Source organism: Colias eurytheme, chromosome 18 (assembly GCF_061535395.1).
Source record: "Colias eurytheme isolate Ceu_HAF_F1 chromosome 18, ilColEury1 Martin Lab GWU primary, whole genome shotgun sequence".
Taxonomy (NCBI): domain Eukaryota; kingdom Metazoa; phylum Arthropoda; class Insecta; order Lepidoptera; family Pieridae; genus Colias; species Colias eurytheme.
In genome coordinates, this window is record NC_142997.1 from 5,873,992 (window position 1) to 5,898,734 (window position 24,743).

The 24,743-nt window shown below is 39.2% G+C and overlaps 2 protein-coding genes across 2 annotated transcripts in view; both read left to right on the forward strand.

Moving 5' to 3' along the window:
- Positions 1 to 5,010: 5,010 nt before the first annotated feature.
- Positions 5,011 to 7,215, forward strand: LOC149900667 (uncharacterized). Its single transcript, XM_090112712.1, has one exon. It carries the CDS (start codon positions 5,011 to 5,013, stop codon positions 7,213 to 7,215), a length of 2,205 nt encoding a protein of 734 aa, XP_089968838.1.
- A 7,273-nt stretch (positions 7,216 to 14,488) lies between these two features.
- The window catches only part of LOC149900668 (cell adhesion molecule Dscam2-like), a 62,093-nt gene continuing 51,838 nt past the window's right edge, over positions 14,489 to 24,743 (forward strand). The window contains exons 1-2 of the mRNA XM_090112434.1: positions 14,489 to 14,519; positions 23,980 to 24,049. Coding sequence (XP_089968560.1) covers positions 14,489 to 14,519; positions 23,980 to 24,049 — 101 coding nt within the window. The remainder of the gene's footprint in view (positions 14,520 to 23,979; positions 24,050 to 24,743) is intronic.

Below are 24,743 nucleotides of genomic sequence, written 5' to 3' on the forward strand. Positions count from 1 at the left end.
AACGATTCAAGAGGAGTGTACGTAGTTGAAGTAAGATTTTAATTAAAACGGCAGGAGTGTTATAAAACACCCGAGCTGTAAAAGAAGCTGAGGAGCACTGGCTAGTTCTTTGCATGTTAAGTTCTTTATTTAGTCTTAGCAACGGGCAACAGATTGTAATTTACTTTGCGAGCCTTTCAGAGGCTCGGTTCTCAATGGATTCCGCGTTAAAACCGCGTAATTACGGTTTCGGAACTGAAATTCGTTGGCAGAATCTTTATTGACTGTCTGTCGTAAAGGGAATGCGAATTTGAGCTTTTATGCTTCGATACGGGAGGAGATGATTTTCGAATCCCATATTTATTTGAGGAAAATACTTATTTGTCATCGTTGTTATTTCAGAAGTACTATTTCAGAAATGGTTTTTTAAATAAAGTTTTTGATCATCTAGACCTCTAGATGCTAAAACAATTTTTCGGAGATACCAAAATCGTATTTCAATACGTTGATAATTCTTAATACACACAGACATCACTAGGTAGGTTCTCCCGCCTCTAAATATAATATCAAAACCATCATTATTACTATATTAATTGCATCCATTGTTCACTAATTACAAACATCACAGCACCATCAGTTTCGCGTTAATACATCAATCAGACATTAATTTCACTACTGTAAAATTATTAAAATTCCCCGCATTTTATTGTTTCCCCGTTCGCTTTTAGCGTCCTTTGTCTGGTTGGGAATAAAAAACGCAATTTCAAGCACGTAAACTACAAAAGGCAGTTTTAAGCGCGCTTGCACTCGTACCAAATTATTGTGCTCTTAATGGCTTGTAGCGTCGTCAACCATTTTTGTAACACTATTGATCTAGAACATCTGTCTTGACTTTGTATGTAAAAAATACCTTGTTATGACAAATTATTTCTTATAGACAATTATTAAATCATTTATACGGGGACCCCATATTATGTATAGATGCGGTTGATAAAGTGGTATTATACAATTTAATATTGGGAGTACAATGATCCCGTAAATATGTAATGAATGTAAGTACACAATACACGTTTAATATGGGCACGTTATTCCGGCCAAATTAATCAAAGTTCAAATATTATCTTGGGCTAGAGAAGTGCTGCAATTAAGCTTATGGACCGAGATGAATTCTAATAATTTCATTTATTGTAAGAGAAATTTGTATTTACTGACAAATTATATTGGCTTCTGATAAATAGCGGCTAAATGTACATGAATTCACTGTATATTGTATGAAAAGTAATTTGTGGAAAAATATTGCTATTTGCTCGGTCTATTTGTATATCCTTGAGATAAATATCTCTGAGAATATAGTTTATTGACACCCATCGCTTTTGTTTGGTGGGGCTTTGTGAAAGAAAACTATGAAACGAAATACTAAAACAAGTCAAGTGTGTTTAACTGCTCAGTATTGAAATTAATTTCATTTATTTTCTCTTTAAAATGCTATTAAGAAGATTTAAATTGCAAAGGGGTAAAGAGCACAATTATCACTTGACGGTCGGCAAGTAATGTGACCTCATAAATATCTATAAGTACCTCTCGTAGAGATTAGAGGGGGTAATCATTGTAGAAATCGATTTGGTTTAATTTTTAGTCGAGATCTTCTCTAAAAATAATGACAAATATTGTTTTTGTATTCATGAAATTTCTCTAACTAACAAGTAGTAGGTAGATTTATTAGGTATATTCGCGAGTATTTCAAATAGCTTGGCATAAAAAATATTTTAGTCAAGTATGCAGCATCTCTGTAGCATATTGAGAAAAAAAACCATTTGAGCTTGCGAAGCAGTCGCACAATTCAATATTTTCGTTATACAAATACGAAAAAATTTCAAACTCTGCAACAGAATTTCGAAATAAAAATAACACAGCGATTCACATTGATGTTTGAACTACACAGCCACACAGCTCTCGAGAAGTGGGTCTGTGTTGCATGCGACAGTTTTACTTTAATACTATATATATTTTTCAATTTTTAAATCATACGTAAAATGTTTTGTTTGGACCTGTTTCGTGTTCCGATTTATAAGCCGATTTCAATTTGCACACGGAAACTCGCCATTGAACAAACAATTGATGTTTTAACAAGCTGGTTTTTATTCGGGAGGTAAAAAGGGTTGGACACCTGGTATTTTTGATTAATAATGAGGTCAGATATTGGCTACCGTTGCACGTCTAAATCACTCTTTTAGCAAATAATGTGTAATTAGAATGTATACAAATATATCATAATTGTAACATCTTAAAGATTTTTATTTCATATATTAATTGACTCATTGTTGCAATAACTTAATACTAAACAAAACGGTAACTTATTTTAGAACAACTTTGAGATGATACTACTTCAAGTTCACACGCGGTCAGGTATATAAGTAAAAGAAAAATATACAATATAAAGGTTAACAATTATGCCTAACATAGTTACTAGGAGCGGAATGATTTTTTCAATTTTATGTTGTTTGTACAATAATCAAGTCAGCATTTTGAATGGATCTAGGTCGGTGCTGAAATTGGAATTGTCCGATGAGTTTTAGAAAGGATTCATTATCTTTACTGGGCGCTTAAAAAACGCAGACTTTGCATGAATACATTCCGACCTCTCAAACACGTGTAGCCAGCATCAAAGAGCAATAGCACTGTATTGGGTTATAATACCTAATGTCTTTCATCATTTGATTAAAAGTATGCTAAGATCGATAGCAGTTTTTATATTTAGTTTTCATAGTTTAAGTAGAGAAGGACTCTATCACCTAATTGATTTTCGAAAGACAATGGATAACGGAAAAAGTATTTTTATTAAGATCATCAAATGTAATAAATATGTATTGTAAACATTATTTATTCTTGAATGCAACGCACTGTAAACTGTAGATAATATTTTTAACTGCACGCACACTGTAAAACAGCATATTGTGGCCGCTTTAGATAACGTATTACTTTATAAATGACAAACGGGACAAGAAACCTCAGAAAGCTTTCATAATACAAAGTACAAAAGAATACTTTTGCGTGTTCTTTGTGAAGCCTGCGAGTCCGATGACATGCGGTCGGACCCGCGCCTTGATTATGCGTTTTGTACTAGCTATGGACAATGTGCTTTGTTGCTGAATTTCTCTTATTACTTTGATGTATTTTGTATATGTGTGTTTGTGTACTTTTACGCTGCGACGGTTCCTGAAGATTCGTTCCATAATCAAATGAATGTTTTTCGAACTGTCGTTTTATAGAGACCTTTTGTATCATGTTATGAACACAACTAGAATGAAGAAATACGATGTATAACCCCCGAAACATAGGTAAGCTAAAGCCGGTCATGCTTTATAATGATTAATGAGTATAAAATGCGTGTGTGTATTTTAAGTATTTGTGGTACTAATAAAGAATTTGTAGTTAATAAATTCCTTGTTTTGTTAATATTTATATATAGGTATTGTTCATTAACACATATTCAGCGCAAATGTGTAAGGCTTATAGCAATAGTTGTAATTTCTTAATAGAGATCAAATTCAATGATCGATCATCCATGTAAAAAAATCTATTAACATCATACATGCAGTCTTCACGTATGTCTTGTGATAAATTTGAAATGACGATCACAGGGTGCAGGGTCGCGACTGCTAAACATAAATTTCATTATCTACCGCAAAATCAGCTGTTTGCGCACTTACAGATTTTTGTACTTATGCCAAAAAGTTGGTGTGTGCTTCGCAGATGAAAAGTTTAATCCACTACAACTGTGAGTTTATATAACTTGAAAATTAACAAAAAAGAAGACGTATGTAAGGTAACGGCACCAGTCGTGGACAAGCATCCAGTAATGGACAAAATAAATATTAAATTTAAATATTAAGACCAAAATTAACGTTATGTAATTTGGCAATACTTAAAATAAAAGTTTGGTTCATAAGCTATCAAAATACGACATTTCATCTTATTCGGCCAAAATGTTTGAAGATGGCAGAACGTTATGTTTAGTTGCTGCGACTCGTTTCGAAGAAATCCGTTTTTACTAAGAAAATCCTTAAGGAAGTGAGGACACAATTTTGGTTATAAGAATTTTTGTATAAATGTCAGCAAAATTTGATATTACTTTTATTTATAGTAGTTAAGTGTACGAAATATTACACGATTTAGTATCATGATAGGTTATGTTGTTTATATAAAATTCATCAGTGTCCATAACTGGATTTAATTCTATGGATATATCCATTTATGGACATTTGTCGAAAATAAACTTTTTTTAAAGGTATTAATAACTTGCGCTTTTCTGTATTGTCTTATCTTTCTGATTAATAATATACCTATCACGACCATTTCAAACAAAGGATTCCAATATTGTACAACAATTGTCCATGACTGGATTTGCTTTGGTTCCTATAATGGACATTGATATTTTTTGTTAAAATTACACTAATGGGTCCAACAACATAATATCTAATAGAGAGATCTAGAGAGTTCTCTGATGAACTGTTTGGATCGTTGTCTGCTGCTAAATTCCACCACCATATAGCACACACGCTTAAATTTCATCCACACCATCTTGACAACAGTTTAAAAAAAGCTTTTTGCCTCGTGCTACAATTTGGAATCCATATCGATGGACCGATCAGATTAAGGCTGCTGGCGGATTCAGATTGGCGATTCACTTCACGAGTGTAGTGGAATGCCAGGAAACAGAGAGATCCCGTGTGGAGTTTCTGGTCTCCCATCGGGCGCGTCCCCAGGTGGCGGATAGGGGCAGGCCCCCCAGATATGGGGGGTACCGGCTACTCAGCCGGCGCGGACCAAAACCAGCGAGGAGGGGCGGGAGGCCTCACTCACTGGCCGGAGGGCTGCTAAATAATACTCCTAGGTGATGGTATGTGCGCAGCATCACCTAGTACTGGGGTTGGGGCCGATGAGGCCGCTGGGCCGAAAGGGCCCAGCCCTAGGTAGCGGCTGGCGGGTTTAACCCGGCAGGCGTACTGCAAACTGGAGGAGAGAGAGGAGATGATGGAGGTAAGTTTTAAAAATAAACTACCCCAGGAGGGTACCACCAAAGGTGGAGAATCCCTCCCTGAGTCCAACTCAGGCTGCCCCACGTATTCTGGGGGGGGCAAAAACTTACGCAGAGACACTGTGGAGGTGGGTTCCCAGGCCTCCTCGGTGCCAAAAGCTACTGGATCGAATGACGACACTGGCAAACGGACAATGGACTACAACGATGTTATGCAAAGCGATACGGATGTTGGGGTAGGGACGCGCGCTCAAACGGAGCGTGTGAGAACTAGGGGGAGGAAAGCTGGACCCAGTGGACTGTCTACGGCAACGTCTGTAGACAGCCTCATGACGGTCCAGTCATACGAAGAGGACCGATTGTGGGCAAAGCGCAAGCGGTCTTCTGGAGCGAGCTGCTCGGGCTCCTCCACAGAGGGACAAACGCGCACGGCCAAGAAGGGTGCCAAGAGGGGCAAGGGACGATCATCAGGTATGGCGCGGCCTACGGCCGCAAGGAGAGCTCTGGCGGACTTGGTCGCCGCACGAAAAGCTCTTGTGCTCGTAGGCGGCAAGCCCGAGACTGAGCGAGAGACCCAGGTCTTGAGAAGCTCCCAGGCTGTGGAAGCAGAAGCTGGCGGCGGACGGACAGACGAAAATGAATCCACCGCAGCCCTCCGGCGCCGCATTGAGGAGAACCTTGCTGTAATAGAAGCAAAATCCTCAAGCCTGAAGGGGACGTCGAAACGGACCCTAAAGGATGCGTCGGAGGCGATCCAAGAGGCGGTCGCACTGCTGGTGCAGCGCACCGCCTCCGAAGAGACACGGCGGCTTCAGGCCGACAATACCAGGCTCCATGGGGAGATTGCGGCCCTCCGCAAGGAGATGGCGGACATGAAAGCTACGCTAGGGGCTGCACATCATACGCAGCAGCAGCAGACGGACTCTGACCTGACCGCGAACATCATGCGGCAGGTTGGAGAAATGGTAAACGCCCGGCTGGATGTGCTGGAGGAACGCCTACCTCCAGTAAGGCGCGTGAGGCCGCCACTAGCGGCGGATGATAGGACTAGGGGGATGGCGGTTAGCCAAGGGCTAACCGAGGACTTCCCTCAACTCCCGCCTCCAAAGGCTACTAAGAGGGCGCCTGCAAAGGCTGCGAATAAAAATCAGGGCGAAAAGCGGGCTGTTGCACAGCCTGTGGGTACCGGTCCGGCCCCAAAGGCCAATCAAGGAAAGGGAGGTAAGAAGGCGGAGCGGCGTCCCGAAAAGGTTGCCCCGTCTACGTCTACCGCTCCCCAGCAGCAACCGCCTAAACAAGGGTGGACTCTGGTGGAGAAGAAGAAAAGGAAGAAAAACAAGGCGGGGGATAAAGCACGTGAAAGGGCCCCTAAACTCCGCTCTCCCTCGTCCTCGGCTGTGGTCATAACCCTGCAGCCGGGTGCGGAGGAGCGCGGTGTAACGTACGCCTCCGTGATGGCTAGATCTCGGAAAGATATCGACCTCGCGGCGATCGGCGTTAGCGCCTTGCGCTTTAAGCGTGCCGCCACCGGGGCCAGAATTCTGGAAATACCGGGCACTACAAGTGCAAAGGAGGCGGACGCCCTTGCTGGTAGACTACGCGAGGTGTGGGGCGAAGATACCATCAAGGTATCCAGGCCGATAAAGTGCGCGGAGGTTCGGGTCACTGGTCTCGACGATTCGGTGGCTGCCGATGAAGTCGCAGCTGCAGTCTCCCGGGTGGGTGAGTGCCCCGCGGACCAGGTCAAGTGTAGTGGTCTGCGCGTGGGCTCGAGGGGCTCCACCACGGCGTGGGTGAGTTGCCCGGTAGCCGCCGCGAAAAAGGTGGCGCAGGCTGGGCGCATCCTTGTTGGATGGGTTTCCGCGGGGGTCTCGCTTGGCGCAGTGAAGCCGCAACGCTGCTTCCGGTGTCTGGAGGTGGGGCACGTAAGAGTCATGTGCTCATCGCCGACGGACCGGAGCAACGTCTGTTATCGGTGTGGCGAAGATGGGCACAAGGCTGCAGGGTGCTCTGCAACCGCTCATTGTGTCCTCTGCGCCGAAGCAAGACTGCCTGCGGGACACCGGCTCGGGGGCCCGGCCTGCAAAGCCCCTAAGCGGAAGAGAGGAGGCAAGAGTCGCGATGGCCCAGTAGTCGCATCGCGTTCCTGCCCTGCGCCACTAGAGGCGCCTGTGGAGGTAGAAGGAATGGAGACGTAGCGATGGCCCTCCGCTTTCTTCAAGCCAACATTAACCACTGCGCCAGAGCTCAAGATCTGCTGCTCCAGAGTCTGGCGGAGTGGATGATAGATGTGGCGGTGGTAGCTGAGCCATACTCGGTACCTCTCCGGGATAACTGGGTGGGGGACGTGGATGGCTTGGTGACGTTAGTGGCTCAGGGGGGTGTGACTATGGAACGAGTTGTCCAACGGCGGGGCTGCGTCTCGGCTTCAATCAGAGGATACACGGTGGTCGGAGTGTACTTCTCTCCCAACCGCGGACTGGACGAGTTCGAGCAGTTTCTGGCAGAGTTGGGGGAGCTGATTGAGCTCGCCCGTCCTCAGCCTATACTTCTGGCCGGAGATTTCAATGCCAAGTCAATGGCATGGGGATCTTCGGTGAGGAATGCGCGGGGAGCGGTATTACAAGACTGGGCGGTTGCGGCCGATCTCTCGGTGCTCAATCGTGGGTCAGAATTAACGTGTGTGAGGCAAAGGGGTGGATCCATCGTCGACGTCACGTTTGCAAGCCCCCCCCTTGCACGGCGAATCGAGGATTGGAGGGTTGTTACCGATGTGGAGACGCTGTCGGACCACCGTTACATCCGCTTCAGCATATCTGCGCCCTCGATTGCCTCCAGCCGGTCTTCCCGGACTGATAGGCGTCCACGCTGGGCACTTCGGAGTCTCGACAGGGACCTTCTGATTGAGGCTGCCATAGTGCAGTCGTGGTTGCCTGCGCCACAGGACAGTTCGGTCGAGGATGAAGCAGCATGGCTGGCAAACGCTATGGTGCAGGTTTGCGACGCGTCGATGCCCAGAGCCCGCTCTACTCCGCGCAGACGTCGGATGTACTGGTGGTCTGCCGAAATCGCCCAGCTGCGCACTTCTTGTGTGGCTGCGAGGCGGGCGTACACCAGACACCGGCGCCGGAGATGGCGCGATGAGGAGGAGGAAACGCGACTATATGCCGCTTACAGGGAGTGCGTGACGGCTCTGCAGGAGGCAATCGGCAGCGCCAAGGATCGGGCCTGGGACGAAATGCTTGAGAGCCTAAACCAAGAACCGTGGGGTCGGCCGTACAAGCGGGTAAGGCAGAAGCTCCGCCCGTGGGCCCCTCCCCTGTCTCAGTCCCTCGAGCCTCGTTTACTGGAACAGATAGTAGCAACCCTGTTCCCAGAGAGGGGAAGCCTTGCCAACGGCGGCCCAGATGCCTTGACAACGGCGGCGACGTCTGACGAACAGGAAGACTCTGCAGGTGTATCTGTTCCAGATGTCACCCGGGACGAAGTGGAAACAGCGGTGGGGCGACTCAAGCAGAAGAACACCGCCCCAGGCCCAGACGGAATCCCTGGTCGAGCCTGGGTGCTGGCGATGGAGGCTCTCGGACCCCGAGTAGAGCAGTTATTTTCAGCCTGCCTTCGGCAGGGCCAATTTCCCCGCAGGTGGAAGACGGGGAACTTGGTCCTTCTGAGGAAGGATGGACGCCCGCAGAACTCACCCACTGCTTACAGGCCTATCGTTCTGCTTGACGAGGTGAGCAAGCTTTTTGAGCGCGTTTTCGCAGCTCGCCTCGTCAACCATTTAGAGGGAATAGGTCCGGACCTCAGCAACAACCAATTTGGTTTTCGCCGGGGGAGGTCTACGCTCGATGCCATAACGCGTGTGAGGGCGACTGTGGAGAGCGCGACTGAGAGCGGCGAGGTTGTTCTGGCGGTGTCCTTGGACATCGCCAATGCCTTCAACACCCTGCCGTGGGAGAAGATTCTTGACGCGCTCCACTTTCACCGCGTTCCGGAATATATGATGCGCCTACTGCGATCATATCTTTCGGACAGGGCTGTGGCGTATCCTACCCGGGATGGGTGGAGCGAGAAGGAGGTCTCGTGCGGTGTTCCACAGGGTTCAGTCCTCGGACCTCTCCTGTGGAACATTGGATACGACTGGGTCCTGCGCGCCGCAAATCTCCCAGGTGTCGGCGTAACCTGCTACGCGGACGACACCCTGGTGACCGCGCGTGGTGCCTCGTATGACGAGGCGGCTCTCCTAGCTGCCGCGGGGGTGGCGGACGTGGTGGGTCGCATTCGGCGGCTGGGTCTCGAGGTGGCGCTGGAGAAGTCGGAGGCTATCTTCTTTCCCGGCCGTCGAAGGCTACACAGCGCTGGATCGGAGATCCGGGTTAGCGGGGTGCCCATCAAGGTTGGATCCACAATGCGGTACCTAGGCATTGTGCTGGACAGCAGATGGAGGTTCGTGGAGCACTTCCGTCGCCTCGCCCCCCGTCTTGTTGGGGTGGCCGGGGCACTGGGAAGCTTGCTCCCAAACCTTAGGGGTGCCAGGGGTGGGTGTCGCCGTTTGTATACAGGCGTAATCCGCTCCATGGCCCTCTATGGGGCCCCCATCTGGGCAGATTCCTTAAGCGCCCGTAATAGACCATTCCTGCGGAGACCGCAGCGGGTCATGGCGCTTAGGGTAGTGAGGGCGTACCGCACGGTCTCATTCGAGGCAGCGTGCGTGATGGCCGGAACGCCACCGTGGGAACTGGACGCCGAGATGCTCGCGGACGTGTATCGCCGCGTCTCGGCGTCCAAGTTACTTGGGCTCAACCCATCCTATGAGGAGGTTGAGCAGTGGAGGGATGAGGCCGTCGAACGGCGGTTCCGGGAGTGGGAACGCCGGCTCGAAGAGCCCAGCGCTGGAGAGCGGACGGTCGCAGCAATTCGACCGGTGCTGCGAGAGTGGTGCGACAGGCGGCATGGGGCCATAACCTTCCGCCTTACACAGGTACTGTCCGGGCACGGTTGTTTCGGGCGGTATCTGTGCAAAGTCGCGAGGAGGGAGCCCAGCATGGCTTGCCATTGGTGCGCCTGCCCGGAGGACACGGCAGATCATACTCTTGCCGTGTGCCCCGCGTGGGCCGAGCCTCGTGCTCGCTTGGTCGCGGTCGTCGGGTCGGATCTCTCTCTGCCTTCCATAGTTCGAGCAATGGTGGGCAGCGACAGATCCTGGCGCGCGGTGATCACGTTCTCTGAGGACGTGATCTCGCGGAAAGAGGAGGCTGAGCGGGTCCGCGAGAGGGATCCTCACGCGGACCCGATCCGGCGCCGACGCCCTATTGGGCGTCGTCGTCGTGTTGCGGCTGATTTACGCGGCCGCAACCAGCCTCCCTAACGAGGGGAGCCGGGCGATGGAGCGGGGATTTAGTCCATCGTCCGGAGAGATGTGGTGGCGTGAGACGTGTTCCGCTCACGCCGCCCCATGAGGTTAGAGCTGGTTGGCTCACAATTTGTTTTGGCCCGGCGACGGGCAGCCGCTGACGGGGTCACGGAAGAATTCTACCATACCCGTGGCCCCGTCGTTGATGCGGCTTGACGGAACACAGTGGGGTTTTGGTCGGTAGGAATCCGACATAACCCACGGCCCCTTCCCCGGAGGCCGTGGGTATCTATGCAAGATTTCCCCACTTAAAAAAAAAAAAAAAAAAAAAGGAAACAGAGAGATATGGCGGAACATCGTGACGCGGGTAACATCTACCCCCCTAGAGTGATATGACGAAGAAGAAGAAGTCCCAAAATGGATGGAATGGCAGTACTTTTTTTAGTTATATTTTTCATCCCTGACTTAAAAAAAACCATATTGGTGTTTCTTAACGGACATAACTCGTATTTAACGATGCATTTGTCCAATTTTTGCCTAGAAAATGGAAATTAAGACTGTTTTAAATATTATAAGTACGCAAAATAATTAATAAGTACTATTTTTTTATAAATACATCCCCGATTTATTGTATTCCAATCATCATTTTCGAGATTCTATTGATAACTATAAGTCTTCTCTAATTGTAAATAACTGGAGAAACGACATTAGGTACAGTCCATAAATGGGTGTTCATAACTGGATGTTGTCCAAAACTGGGTGTCCAGCATTAGATTTTTCACTGTCCAACACTGGTGCAAAAAAGTGTTTTTTTTATTTATGAATAACTTCATTATTTATGCATTTTAATCTTTTTTCTAACATTGGTTACGTTAAACTAACATTGAACTAAAGGTATAACTAAACAATATCCAATAAAGTTAAAAAACCTACGAGAAATTTGAAAAAAACTTCAATTTTTTCCTTAATCTGTACAAGACTGGTGCCGTTACGTTACCTATAATAAATACTACAATATGTGGATTTTTTTATTTTCAAGTTTGTTTTCGTAACCACCATTACTTATATAAATTTAGATGTCAAATTAAAATAAACATCTTGATAATAATTATATTAAATAATCAATTATTATGTTCCATGTAACATCTCATTTTATTTTATGTTTGTCGACGAAATAGGTTTTAGAGTAAAACACGAAAGTTGCGGGTTAGTTCCAAACTTGTCCGTGTAAAAACTTGATTTGTTAAACACACAAATAAAAGGTGAATTCGATCCTATTTGCCTGGAAATATAAATATCAAAGTTTTTCAATTACTTACTTGAGTACAAATATCAAACATAAATTAAAAGTATTGCTAAAACTTTTCTCCTCAATCATATTTATTAAAATTAATACAAAGACTGACTATGTAATATAATTACATTGTGTAATGATTACAATAGCAGTATTCAAGTGTAAAAATGTAATTCTCGAATCGTAAAGAAATATTTCACAGGATTCAGGTATTCAGCGTCGAGTTGAACTACAGCGAATAGTAGAAAGGAAAGGTATAAAAGCTTCACCCTTTCTAAAAATACGTAAATAGAAGAGCGGAGAGTTCGTTTCGTTCGGTTCAAATGGCGGGAACGCACACACGCGCCGCGCCTACACTGTCCACGTCTCACATACGCGAATAAACGATGTGAAATGGGAAAAAAGTTAAATATGTATGAGTGCGGGTAAATATATAAATCGGTATATAAAGCGGTTTATATATAAAATAGGTAGGAGAGCGCGGGAGGCTGGCTGTATTGGGCTCAGTCGCTCGCGATCTCTCATGCTTTTCTCTCGCTCGGGACGCAGCCTCCGTCCGCGCCGATACTTGCCGAAATGTGAAATCTATTAACTTGTAACTTATAAAACTTTGTGGACAGTGTTGATAAACTGTGCTGTGATATGACTCTCGGTTTCCGGTCTCTGCGTTGATGGAACTTGCGTAAAGTTGGTAAGTTGCAAACTTTATCGAAGTAATTAAGTGAGCGCGGTCGAGTTTGTAAACATAAGTAACTTAAACTTCGTGCTATAATATATTAAAATTGTGGACATTAATAATTAATAATAAAATATTTATTTTTCAATTTTCGATACACTTTTATGAGAAACTTTTAATATTTTATTGTATAATATATTAAACTTCGTCATAACTAAGAAACCAATTAAAACTTTTGGTCCCAAAAGTGGTATTATTTTTGTTATAGCATTGAATTTGAAAATTGAATTAAAGTGAAGCTTGTGAATTGAGTGCGTTTTATTTAAAAATCGAAATATCTCATATGCCGTTCCTCTTTGAGATAACAACACAAAATATAAATTATATAAGAACATTATATTGTAAACAATATTATCATATTTTTTTGTTATAAGTAAAGTTTAAAACTTTTGGATAAATTCGTGATAGCTTTTTTATTTCATTATTAATTTAATATCTTTCAACATGTGAGTATTTTTGTAGTGGTATTAATTTGTGTATTCAACCTTTAAATCCATACTAAGATTATAAATGCGAAAGTAACTCTGTCTGTCTGTTACTCAATCACGCCTAAACTACTGAACTAATCTGCATGAAATTTGGTATGGAGATATTTTGATACCCGAGAAAGGACATAGGCTACCTTTTATTGCGAAATAATATGTACCACGGGCGAAGCCGGGGCGGACCTCTAGTTCTTTATAACTTTTCATTACACGTAAAAATTAAAATATTTCGGTTAATATAAAAAAAAAAAATAAAACCACATAAGTTTTAAATATATATATATATACAAATACCTCTGTTGATCGTACATAAAAAACAGACGTAGCTTCTATTTCCGTTCTACGGCGGACAGCTGACGTAGCATGTAGCTCGTAGCGGCGTAGCCAGTAGACCGTAGCTTTCATTGGAATTTATCGATTAGTACCAAAATACCACTGCCTCTACATTTCAGACTAATGTAAGAAATTTGGATACACATTACAAAATTGAGATACATCATATTTTTAGATTTAGACCAAAGATTTGTTTCAATTACCTAAATTTATTTTTTAATCATATTTTTAATTCAGGATCGAGACATATTTTCTTGTTTATTTAAGTCTATTTTAATTTTCCGTCAAAACTTATAATTTCCAAATTAAAAGAGATAGTGAAAACAAACAACCAAATAACTGAAATTACTACTAGTTTCTTAAACATAATATAAAAATTGTTGTATATATATTTTATGTCATGCATATTTTGAAATATCTTCCAATCGAGAATTATTTAAGTAAGAAAGCACTTTATTGAAGTTTCCTTGCATGCACTTTTCTTGTAGTAATTAAAATTTAAATGGGATCGTGAAAAGCTTTTACCGCTTAAGTTTCGAACGTAATAGCTAATGACTTATTAAGTCATAAAAATGAATTTTATTTCGCAATGTATCGAACCCGTTCCGCTTTTCGCTGGGTTTAAATAAATAAATTAATATTAAAGCTATTAAAAAGTTACTTTATGCTTAAGCAATTAATGGTATTTTATTCTTTCTTTCTATTAGACGTAGGAATTATTAAATTTTTCAATAAAAAAGCTGCATATATAAAGGAGTTTTGTAAACTTCTATTTCTTACTGTGTTTATCAGAGTTTCTGAAGAATTTACTCTGATAAATTTATCTAATAAAAGGATAAAACACGATAATGAGACAGCATTCGATCGGTGGGGGCTCACATTTTAATAACTAACATTCGATTTTAATTCCGAAATAAATTGTCGGAACGAATAAACGAAAACTAGTAGCGCCATTTTCTAAGTTTTGTAAAAATTTCATAACACTGTAAAATGTTAGTAAAATGAATTTTTATTGTGTTTTTTTCTTTGTATGAATTCCCTCCATTGTTTGCATCAAATTCACACACTTCACAGTTGTATACAGCCAGCCATGTTACTTTTTGATATCTGTCTGTTATGCTACTCTAGATTCATTTTAATTTGGCCGAATGTATGTTATATTCCAGGAAATGTTACTGTTTTAATGATAACATTTTATTGTAAACATAATTTTACTTGATAATGTTTTAGATAACTACATAAAGTAATACTCAATTTTTTCTTTCAGGTTATGGACACGATCATTCTTATAGCTGTCATCTGTAAGTATTTAAATAGATTAATAAAAAAATATTATTAATCGCAAGGATGTAAGATTGAACTGATTTTGGTTTTCAGTTGTAACTTACAAGCCACATCACTATATTATATATTATAGATTTTATGAGGTACAAAAGCTTTTATACTGATTATTATTTATTACTTTTCACAATATTATTTGACAGTAAATGTTTCTGTTTGGGTTGTGGTTTTTATACACTTTCACGCGGCCTAGGCAATTCATAAAAAATTGAAGAAATTATATTGGGCTATACGAATATACGAATGCAATAACTAATCAAACTTTTAAAATATGCAGAATTTCATTGAGCGAGCGGAGAATGAAACCGAAAACACAAAAAAAAATTATTTAAATGAAAGGAACATAAATTGAGTTCACAGTTTATATTTCAAGCATTAACATTAATAATTATAACCTAGTTAGTAACATATTCTTATTTATTCTTTGGAACAGAGCAGAGTTCGTCTAAATATAGCCAAGAGTCACATACTAAAGCGAACAAGATACGGAAATGTAGTAAAAATTACACGCCACAAACTGAATCTCTGTTGTCCTTCTAGCTATTTAGCTCTAACACAAAGGTCTTTAGTTAGTTTATCGACGGGGAGAGCAAACACAAGCGTAGAGGCTTTGAACAATTCAATCAAACCTTAACGGGATTTTGAACGATGCCTTGGCAGTACTTGTTAGGGCTAGGTTCAAGATTAAATCAAGTTTTAACCTCCTGTCGTTATAATAACTTACCAAGACAAAAGAGACACAAAATGTTTGTTACTATGTGTCAATAGTTTAATATATTATGTATACATCTTATATATAAAAATGAATCGCAAAATGTGTTGGTAAGCGCATAACTCGAGAACGGCTGAACCGATTTCGATAATTCTTTTTTTATTATATTCCTTGAAGTACGAGGATGGTTCTTATGTAGAGAAAACGTAAACATGTACCACGGGCGAAGCCGGGGCGGACCGCTAGTCATAATATAAAAATGAAACGCAAATTGTGTTGGTAAGCGCATAACTCGAGAATGGCTGAACCGATTTCGTTAATTCTTTTTTATAATATTCCTTGAAGTACGAGGATGGTTCTTATGTAGAGAAAACGTAAACATGTACCACGGGCGAAGCCCAGGCGGACCGCTAGTAATAAATATATATAGGTACATAATATTATGTACGTAACGGAAGCTATGAAAAATAAATTCACGCATCTCGGGATTTAATTAAAACTCTCTCTTTATTTCACTTATTTTCACCAGTGTTAACTGGAAAAATATGAATATTTGTTTGCACATGGAAAGATTCATATTATGAAGAGCTTTAATCAAAATATCACTGTATATTAAAAAATACACTGTTTAGTTCCTTCGACAGTATCTTATCGTCGAGGTCATTTGATTAACATTTCATTATTAATTTCGCGGAAATTAATTTCTGCAAAAGTTAGAAGTTTTTTTTGAGAATATTGTCGCACAAATTTATAACAAGCATTAAATAATAAAATTTATGGCTGGGGCCATTAGTCATTAATACAGTATATAATAAATGGTTCTATTGCTTTTAATATTTCAGGCGTCGAAAGGACACAATGACGTAATCAATAACAGTGCGGTGTAAATTAATAGTTCTGTTTCTTATTCCTTGTTTTCGGATAATTTTTATAGTATGGTAAATATTTGTAAGTTAAAACTATACTGAAGAAAACTAAGTTTATTAACAAAAAAAAATATATTAAAATTAGAAATAGGGCAATATATTCATAAAAAAGTATAATATATAATATTAGTTCCTTTTAAATGAAAATTTTATTCATAATCGTTATAATAACAATTTTCCAAAGCTTAAATATAAACCGAGAGTGTTAAAAGCTTCTAAAACAACACAAATATTCATGCAATCACTTAGTGACTCTTTCGATACCCCTAATAAATTCCGTCCCTTAAGCGTTGAACGTATTTGAAAGGCCTTTTATTTATTCTACTGGTCGACATTTTAATACTAATTACACGAAAAGTAGGTTGATTTTTCGCTTTCATATAAGCAATTTGAAGATCGGTTTTATTTCATTTTTAAAAGCTTTGATTTCTTAATTTTTTTAAATACGTATTTGAAAATTATTGTGTGTTATTGCTACAGAAAAGTATACCATAAATATACCCGTATATGTAACCCATACATTACCCATAAAAGCTTTATATTATAAAACATTTTAACGTCGACAAAAGTTCATATTATATTATGAAAAATTAGGTTGACTCGGCGTACATTCTCGTGTCATTTTCCGCTAAAATGCACTCCTATTATTTGTTCATTTCTTTTGTCCCGTCAACTGTTTTGATGCGCGGCTGTGTACAAATATACGTACATGTTTTCAAGTCATTACATTCTCGTCTAAACTAATTTGTCAGTGTGTTCTGAACCGCGGCTGCGACTTTTGACGCGGATGTAATCTACTTAATTGAGTTCACAGCTAGTTAACATAATGGCGTTATTTGTAAGGTAAGTGGAGCAACGTTTTATGAGTGAATAAATAATACATTTGAATTTGTGCTCATTTTGTTTTGTTTAGACTCTAAAGTCTAAGCATAATTTTATATTTCATCGTAATCTATGATTTACTAAGATGATACAAAATGGCGATGGCGATGCGAATGGTAAAAAAATTTAGTAAGAAAGAACGAAAGAAAGCTCAATATCAAAAATTTGATAAAAATAATAAATTATTAAATAGGAAAAAACTGCAGTTTTATTTTTAATATTTTTAATGAATATGCAAACTAAACATTGAAGCCGTTATAAGTTATGTAATTTTAATTGATCAGTACATTGAAATGCAATTTCAATTATTTTTGAGTTTCGGGAAAGTAATAAATAATTAATTAAACGAAACGTTTCTGTATGCTTAGCTATTTATTAAATCATAATCGAAAAGAGTAAGTATCTCGAAATGAAATATACGGTCAATTCTGTTTCATAATAATCAATAAGAAAGATAATAACTTTAGCGTAGAAACAGACGTTTTTATTCCGTCCTCAATAATAATTGTATTGTTCCTTCACATATTTGTTTTCCAATAACGAAACTGAAATGAATTGCGAAATCATTTAATCATATTTGGGCGAGCGAACACAATCGACTGTCCCTTGAGCTTTTAATTATTATCATTATCAGTTCGATTGTAGTACATAATGATTGCTTTCAAACGATTTAACAGTGGACAATACGTACTGTACCTATTACTTTTAGGAGAAGTGACTCCACAAAATATGTTTTTTCTTATTATTTTGCTTATCTTTAAGTTACCTGCATTGCATATGCATTCTGTAGAAACTTCTATTGCCTTGTCAAAATATTTTTAAACATAGCTATAAAGTAGACATCTTTAAACAAAAAAATGGAGTGTAAAACACAGCGGGTCAGGGTCCATAATTTTTTACACCAATTAACAATAGATTTGAATCAAAGTCTATCACAGATTTCATTTCATTCCAATAAAATGTTACGATTCAACACTTACAGCTGAAAAAATATTACAAGCTAAATCAATATTGACCTCCATTTCTTCTCTAGTAGTTACTTGATTTCGTTATTATACATCTCTCGTAGTGAGAAATATCAACGAAAAATTAAGGTTTTTAAAATAACTGAAGCTTTTATTCGCGTTTGTAATTTGAGTTACATTACATATGTAAAACAATGCAGTATCCACCGCGGTATTCATGTGATATTATGATAATACGTTCCGCTTAGCAAATACAAATGAAATTTACTCCGAGGCGAAATGTTTATTGCGCTTAGGTAATTTAATGTGGAGGAGAAAAGATGTTGTAAAGAGAGATTTCAAAATGGTCCATCTTTGAAATTTACTGTTGATTACATTTTCAGACTAATGTGCTTTATTCTTCCGGTTGCATAGATACACAAAAATAGTCTGTTTGAATAATTGTTATACTTTTAATCTAAATAATGAAAGGAAATTTTTGTTACGTACTTACTTTTAACTCTGTATTGGTGTAACTGATGTTATGAATTTAAGGTTAATTGGCATTTTCTCATATTCACAGTAAAAAATTTGAAAAGTTTACAAAAAATATCTTCCCAAGTGGAGTCGGGGCAAACAGCTAGTTTGTAAAAATTGACACAACAGGGTCTGCGCCACGACACCTTATTGTCACCCTATACAAAGAGGGCATAATTATTATTCTCCCGAGCTTACGTCACACGACGTTCCAACCTGCGACGGTTTTCCTTTCCTAATGCAATATCGGGGGACGAAATAATTGCATGTCTTTCCTATCCCACGCGATATACTGATGACCGCGGGTTCAAAGCTCCCATTTCCAAGCGGTGAAGGTATGGAAACAAAAGATGCTCGTTTCCTCAGCAGTTCCGAGCCATAGGTCGGCAGGGAGGGGCACAATGGAGGTATTGTTTGTGCCCGGTGACAGGAAAAACTCCGACCTCCTTGTTTCTGTGAATTTTTTATTTCTCTCTTTCAATTCTTTCCGCACTTTTTTCTCACTGAAAACCTCTTTGACCGTGTTGGTTTGAAATCGAAGTTGTTTGTTGAGACGGAAACGATAGATGTAAGAAAAGCATCTGATTTTGAGGAACGATTTATTATTTCCTTCGCATTGCCTAGTTGTCTTTAGAGATGCAAGATTCTAATAAATTCCCTTCATTTATACATTCTAACACAGTTGACAGATATTCTAATGTCAAATTAAAGAAATAAAGCATAAAAGCTTCCACGGTTATAATGTAGAACCGAGAGATAGTAGGGGTTCGATCCCAAAACAAATAAGAAATCTTAGTACCTCTCTCAGCTAATTGCCCGGAAGGAAAAATCAATAAATGAACCAGATGTGAAATGCACTTGCCTGAAATCCGATAGAGGGTCACGGAATTTTATTCCTATTAAATTGAATAGCATTTATTAAATAGCAGTTCCATTTATGCGACAAAAATTAAACAAATAACAAATACAGTAAGTTTCTTTGCTACGGCTATTCTCAAATAAAAGAAACTAACTATACGAAGTTAAAACTGAACTATATTCATTTGCAGAAATGTAATGAACCGTTCAGTTTTATTTGGATTTTCAATGTTTATAAAATTCCGGTGCGACCTGTTGGGGGGTAGCTTAGCGGACGGCTGTGTATCCGTCGGATTTCCCCCTCCCCCCACCCTGACCTTTCCGGTCCGCTCTCAGGATTCCTTATTTACCCGTTTTTCCTTATCAGACGGCACCATTCGCAACACATTATCAAGCTCTCCTATATCGCGTATTTTATACAAAATAAACGTGATTACGCTCTCGTTCAATCAATGTATTATGTACCTACTTCCTTTTCATGAAAATATATACACTTTTATTCTTTATAAATAATGTATAAGGTACATAATAGCAGAAGCAAAAATGATTGCGAACAACATCAACGATTCAATTTACGAGGTTTATAACTACGCTTTTTGTTGTTTTTGCAAAATTGTATTCATTCGTTCTCTTGCTATCACAACCTGAAGGGTTTCACGGCATTTAGCGAAATACAAAATAATTTCTTGTGCACAGAATGCACTTCACACGAATGAATAAGAAAACACGAGCTGGTCGCTAATTGCGCTTTTTCAGGATTTACCTTCATAATGGCGTCGATGGAAATACGCCTAATTCTAATTAACGTCGAAAACCAAGTTCATTTATGATTCCCGAGCAAAAACAAAGCGCGAAAAGTTCGGGAACTATTATTTTCCATTGTGAAGTACTTATGAGTGAAACGCGCAGGATGAAAACTAGTTTTGCTGCTGCTAATTTCAGTGTTTTAAATCACTATAAACAAATTAAATTTTGCCTTTTATGAAATTAGATACTTACATATTTTGTGTGTTTCTATTTATTTGAAATTTGTTCATATTTGTTTCTATTTGTTTCAAAATATTTTACAATCGTCATCCCATCAATGCATCATCGCCTGCAGGTCATAAATAAAATAGCTAGTCGTTGATCTTAGTATCATCACTACATAGTATAAAACAAAGTCGCTTTCTCTGTCCCTATGTCCCTATGTCCCTTTGTACGCTTAAATCTTTGAAACTACGCAACGGATTTTGATGCGGTTTTTTTTAATAGATAGAGTGATTCAAGAGGAAGGTTTATATGTATAATAACACCCATTAAATAGTGGAGTAGTACTGTTATTTTTGAGGTTTCTAATGTGATGTCGTAAAAAATTACATTTTTTCCGCTTACATTGCAAACGCAGGCTGAACCCTACGAATTTATCAAAATAATGTACTAAGTATTATACACATTGAAAAGGTCTACAGAAAAGTCCGTGATGGAATATGTCTATCTCTTATGGATAACCCACAATAACTTTATTTGTCATTTACTTTTTACGACAAATAATGGCTAATTTTCGAAGCGATTTTAACCAATACAGCATTAATCCTTAACCAATTAAATACCTTGAATACATTGTTCATTTAATATAGATCTATATGGCCTTTTACACCGTATGATTTAAGTGAATATTTTCGAAGATATTACAGATTTAAAAATTGCGGGACGTAGCGTTTGCGGCGGTACCGGCCGGCCGCCCGGCTATCTATTTTATACCCGTGCGAAGACGGAGCGGGACATTATGTTTTTTATATACAACGTTCACAGTTTTTCTGTAGTGTATTTAGTATCAGCATTGCACCCGTGCGAAGCCGGGGCGGGTCGCTAGTCTTATATAAATATAAAACAATACCCTGCTTGGCCTCTAGATTAACTTTGCTATGAAGCTAATTAAATACATGTTTTTTAACCAACTTACAATTTTTACCTCTATATTATGAAAGTAGCAATAGCAATAATGTAGCAGACGTACGTACAAGACTATATCCGGAGCTGTGATCCGGAGGACGCTCTCCGCCCCTCGATTTCCAATGGATTCATGTGGAACACATTATGAAGGTATACACATGTAATGTAATTTGTTTTGTAAATACTTCTCGCGGGTCGTTGAGTTGCGAATTGATCGAGGGAATGAATTTTCGTTCTTGCTATCGGAATATTTTGATTCCGTCGATGTAATTTTCTACGAAATAACGTGCTTATGTAATTAAACACAGGGAACACATAACGCTACATTTCATGAAATATTGAAGAACATGTAAGGTTATGTGAACAGAAAATATTGAACAATAAAGTGCTTCGAAAAGATTTTATCAAGTAGTCTCTTTTTCATCTTTGTGACTAAGTAAGGCGTGAAGGCTTTGGCTGATAGAGCGAATAGCTCGTATTAGATCAGCCAATATCGTTGGCAATCGACCAGACTTAGTAAAAGTTCTTACCTTACTATGTACTATTGTGTTGTAAAAAAATAAAAAAAGAGATTACGTCATTTTATAGCCAATATTTTACTGTTATATTTGTATACGTTTGTTTTTGTCCATAATACATGATAGAAAATTTTAATCCCTTTGCGGAAAAACTACGTAAATAATAATTCTTGGAAAGCTTTAAATCAACTATAAAATTCGATTTTTGCTATATTTTTTTCACACAGCTCCAGTTACTATGCTTTTACTATAATCCGTTCGCTTTCTTTATTCTCTTAATAGATTTGCAAAAAAAACTAAATATCCAGTGCATTTACAATTGAATTATTGCAAACAAAGGAGAAAGAGAAATACCTACTTATAGTGTGCACTATGAAAGAAGCTTAACGTACCAATCTTTTATTAATTTAAGTTTGTATATAGCATGGATTTTCGTGGAATATAAGCAATCTTATTACCTACTGAAATAATGATTATGTGCAGGAATTACAATGGTCTACATTATTTCTTAATCAAATAAATAAAAAGATCGAAGTTTATTTATCTATAAACTACGGAATTTGCGATATCAGTTAGACTGGTAAAGGAATAAATAAATACAATAAACTATATCAATACATTTTTATTTACAATCGTAAAATATAAGCAACCTACGTACAGCGAACGGATACGGGCTGCGGAAATCGAATTCCAAGATTTGTACATTATTATATGGAAAATAGGAATCCCTGTTGGATATGACTATGACGAAACCTTTTTCGAATCGAGCTGCCAATATGAACACGTAATACATGAGGTTGTGGACGCGACGTTACGATATAGTTATATAATTTCAGTTTTATTTAATACATATATTATGCTGTATATTATCTACTAGCTGTGCCGCGCGGTTTCATCCGCGTGTAGGCTCTGCTCCTGTTGGTCTCAGCGTATATATAGCCTATTGCCTTCCTCGATAAATGGACTATCTAACACCGAAATAATTTTTCAAATCGGACCAGTAGTTCCCGAGATTAGCGCATTAAAACAAACAAAAAACTCTTCAGCTTTATAATATAAGTATAGGTGTGCAACCAATACATATCTGAAAGCTTTGTATCGGGGCAGTTTAATTATACAAGAGCTCTTTTTGTATGGTAATGTTGTCCACAAACAAACAATCTTAGCAAACAATTATGTTTGTTTTGAACATAAGTCGTGATGACTTCAATTTGTATTCCGTCTCTGTGTAAATTTAAAAGGTTGATTACCTTCATAAATTTGCAATGTCATTTTAAAATACGGCTTATTCGGTTTGCAATTTCTATCTATTATAATATCGGATAAACGTTGTTATATTTTATATAATAGTTTCCATATAAAGAATAGGAAGGAACAATAAATATACAGCATATAACAAACCTGCCATTTTAGTTAATATTTATGCTTCGCCAAATTATGAATGTTAATGAATGAATGAATATCCGGTGCTGGACTAATACGATTTTTCCCTTCATGAGTTCGAATGCTGCCAAGTTTCGAACTATAGAAATTTTGTACTAATTGTAGATATTGACAGTAAATGTTAAGTATTTTTGTTAAAAACTTCTTACTACTAACATTGTTTTAGATAAACATACATACCTATAGGTATCCATCACATACCTATTGGTACAAATAATTTGAATATTGGTATGTCTCTAGACTCTACCATAAATACGTAACTACGTAGTTGTAAAGTTTATAGGTTTTATAGGTAAGAACAATTAAAAAAAAAGGTTTATAACAACATATTATATGTGATATGATTATACGTGATGTGTGTGCCTTCAGGACAAAGTGTACAAAAACAAAAAAAAAAGTGAAATTTTGCCAACATTTAAAATATTGGAAACATCCACGTTCCCGCTTTTACTAATCTTACCTAAGGTGGTAAGTTAAATTAGAGAAAGGGTTAACTATTAAACTTAAACGTAACCGCTTGCACAATGAAATTTGAAACACATGATGAAACCGCATTCGTTAGTGGAACCCGTTGTGGCTTGTAAGTTGTAATGCACGTAGGAAGTGAAGGTTTTCATCACATGCCCACGTCAATAATTGGAGCGGTCTTGTTTTTTTTGTTGCAGCGGCGCTCGCTCCGGGGAGGCTTTGTTTCCCCCGCGGCCCGCCCCACCCCACGGCCAGCTACGTAAAACGGTTCGTATTTTTCATTGTTGCTTTAAAGCCTTATAGGTTTTGCTTTATTTATGCCCTATATGCCTCTTCGTGGAAGATAAATGCCCGGAAGGCGATGTTCTGTTTCTGTCACGGTTAATGGTTCCACGTTATCGGCGAGCGTGTTTATTAATTATAATTATCGTCACTTTAATGATTCAGTGTAGTGCTCATTAAATTCGAAATATATTCATTATGTTTTATTTTTTTTTTTCGGATTATTTCCTGAAGCTTTAAAATACGTAATATTTAGGTACTTTTTACTGTATTTTGAAATTATCGTTATGCTCAGGATATATTATTTGAAAGGGAGATCTCCCTTTTTTTCAGTCTATAACACTATATAGTCTCTATAGTAAAAACCCCTTACTAAAGCTTAACCATACGCTACATTGACGCTAGTATATTTAAAAATAGAATGGTACTTGACATGCGGATCGACGAGAAGTGATACTTGATTCTCTTTCAGTATGAACTATTCACTGCCTTTGATGTAACTATCTATTCTATCAAAAAAAGCTTTAGACTGTAGTTATACCTACGGCAATCTAAATAATTCTGAACGCATTCGCATGGTTGATATTCAAAGTAGATACGCTGATGCAGCACGCACGAAAACAATTTCACACGCTGAAAAATCCCAATGGTATTTTAAATTCGAGTTCGTTTTAAATGA

Coding starts and splice junctions, on each gene's coding strand:
- LOC149900667 (XM_090112712.1), top strand. CDS start 5,011: ATGATGGAGGTAAGTTTTAAAAATAAACTACCCCAGGAGGGTACCACC.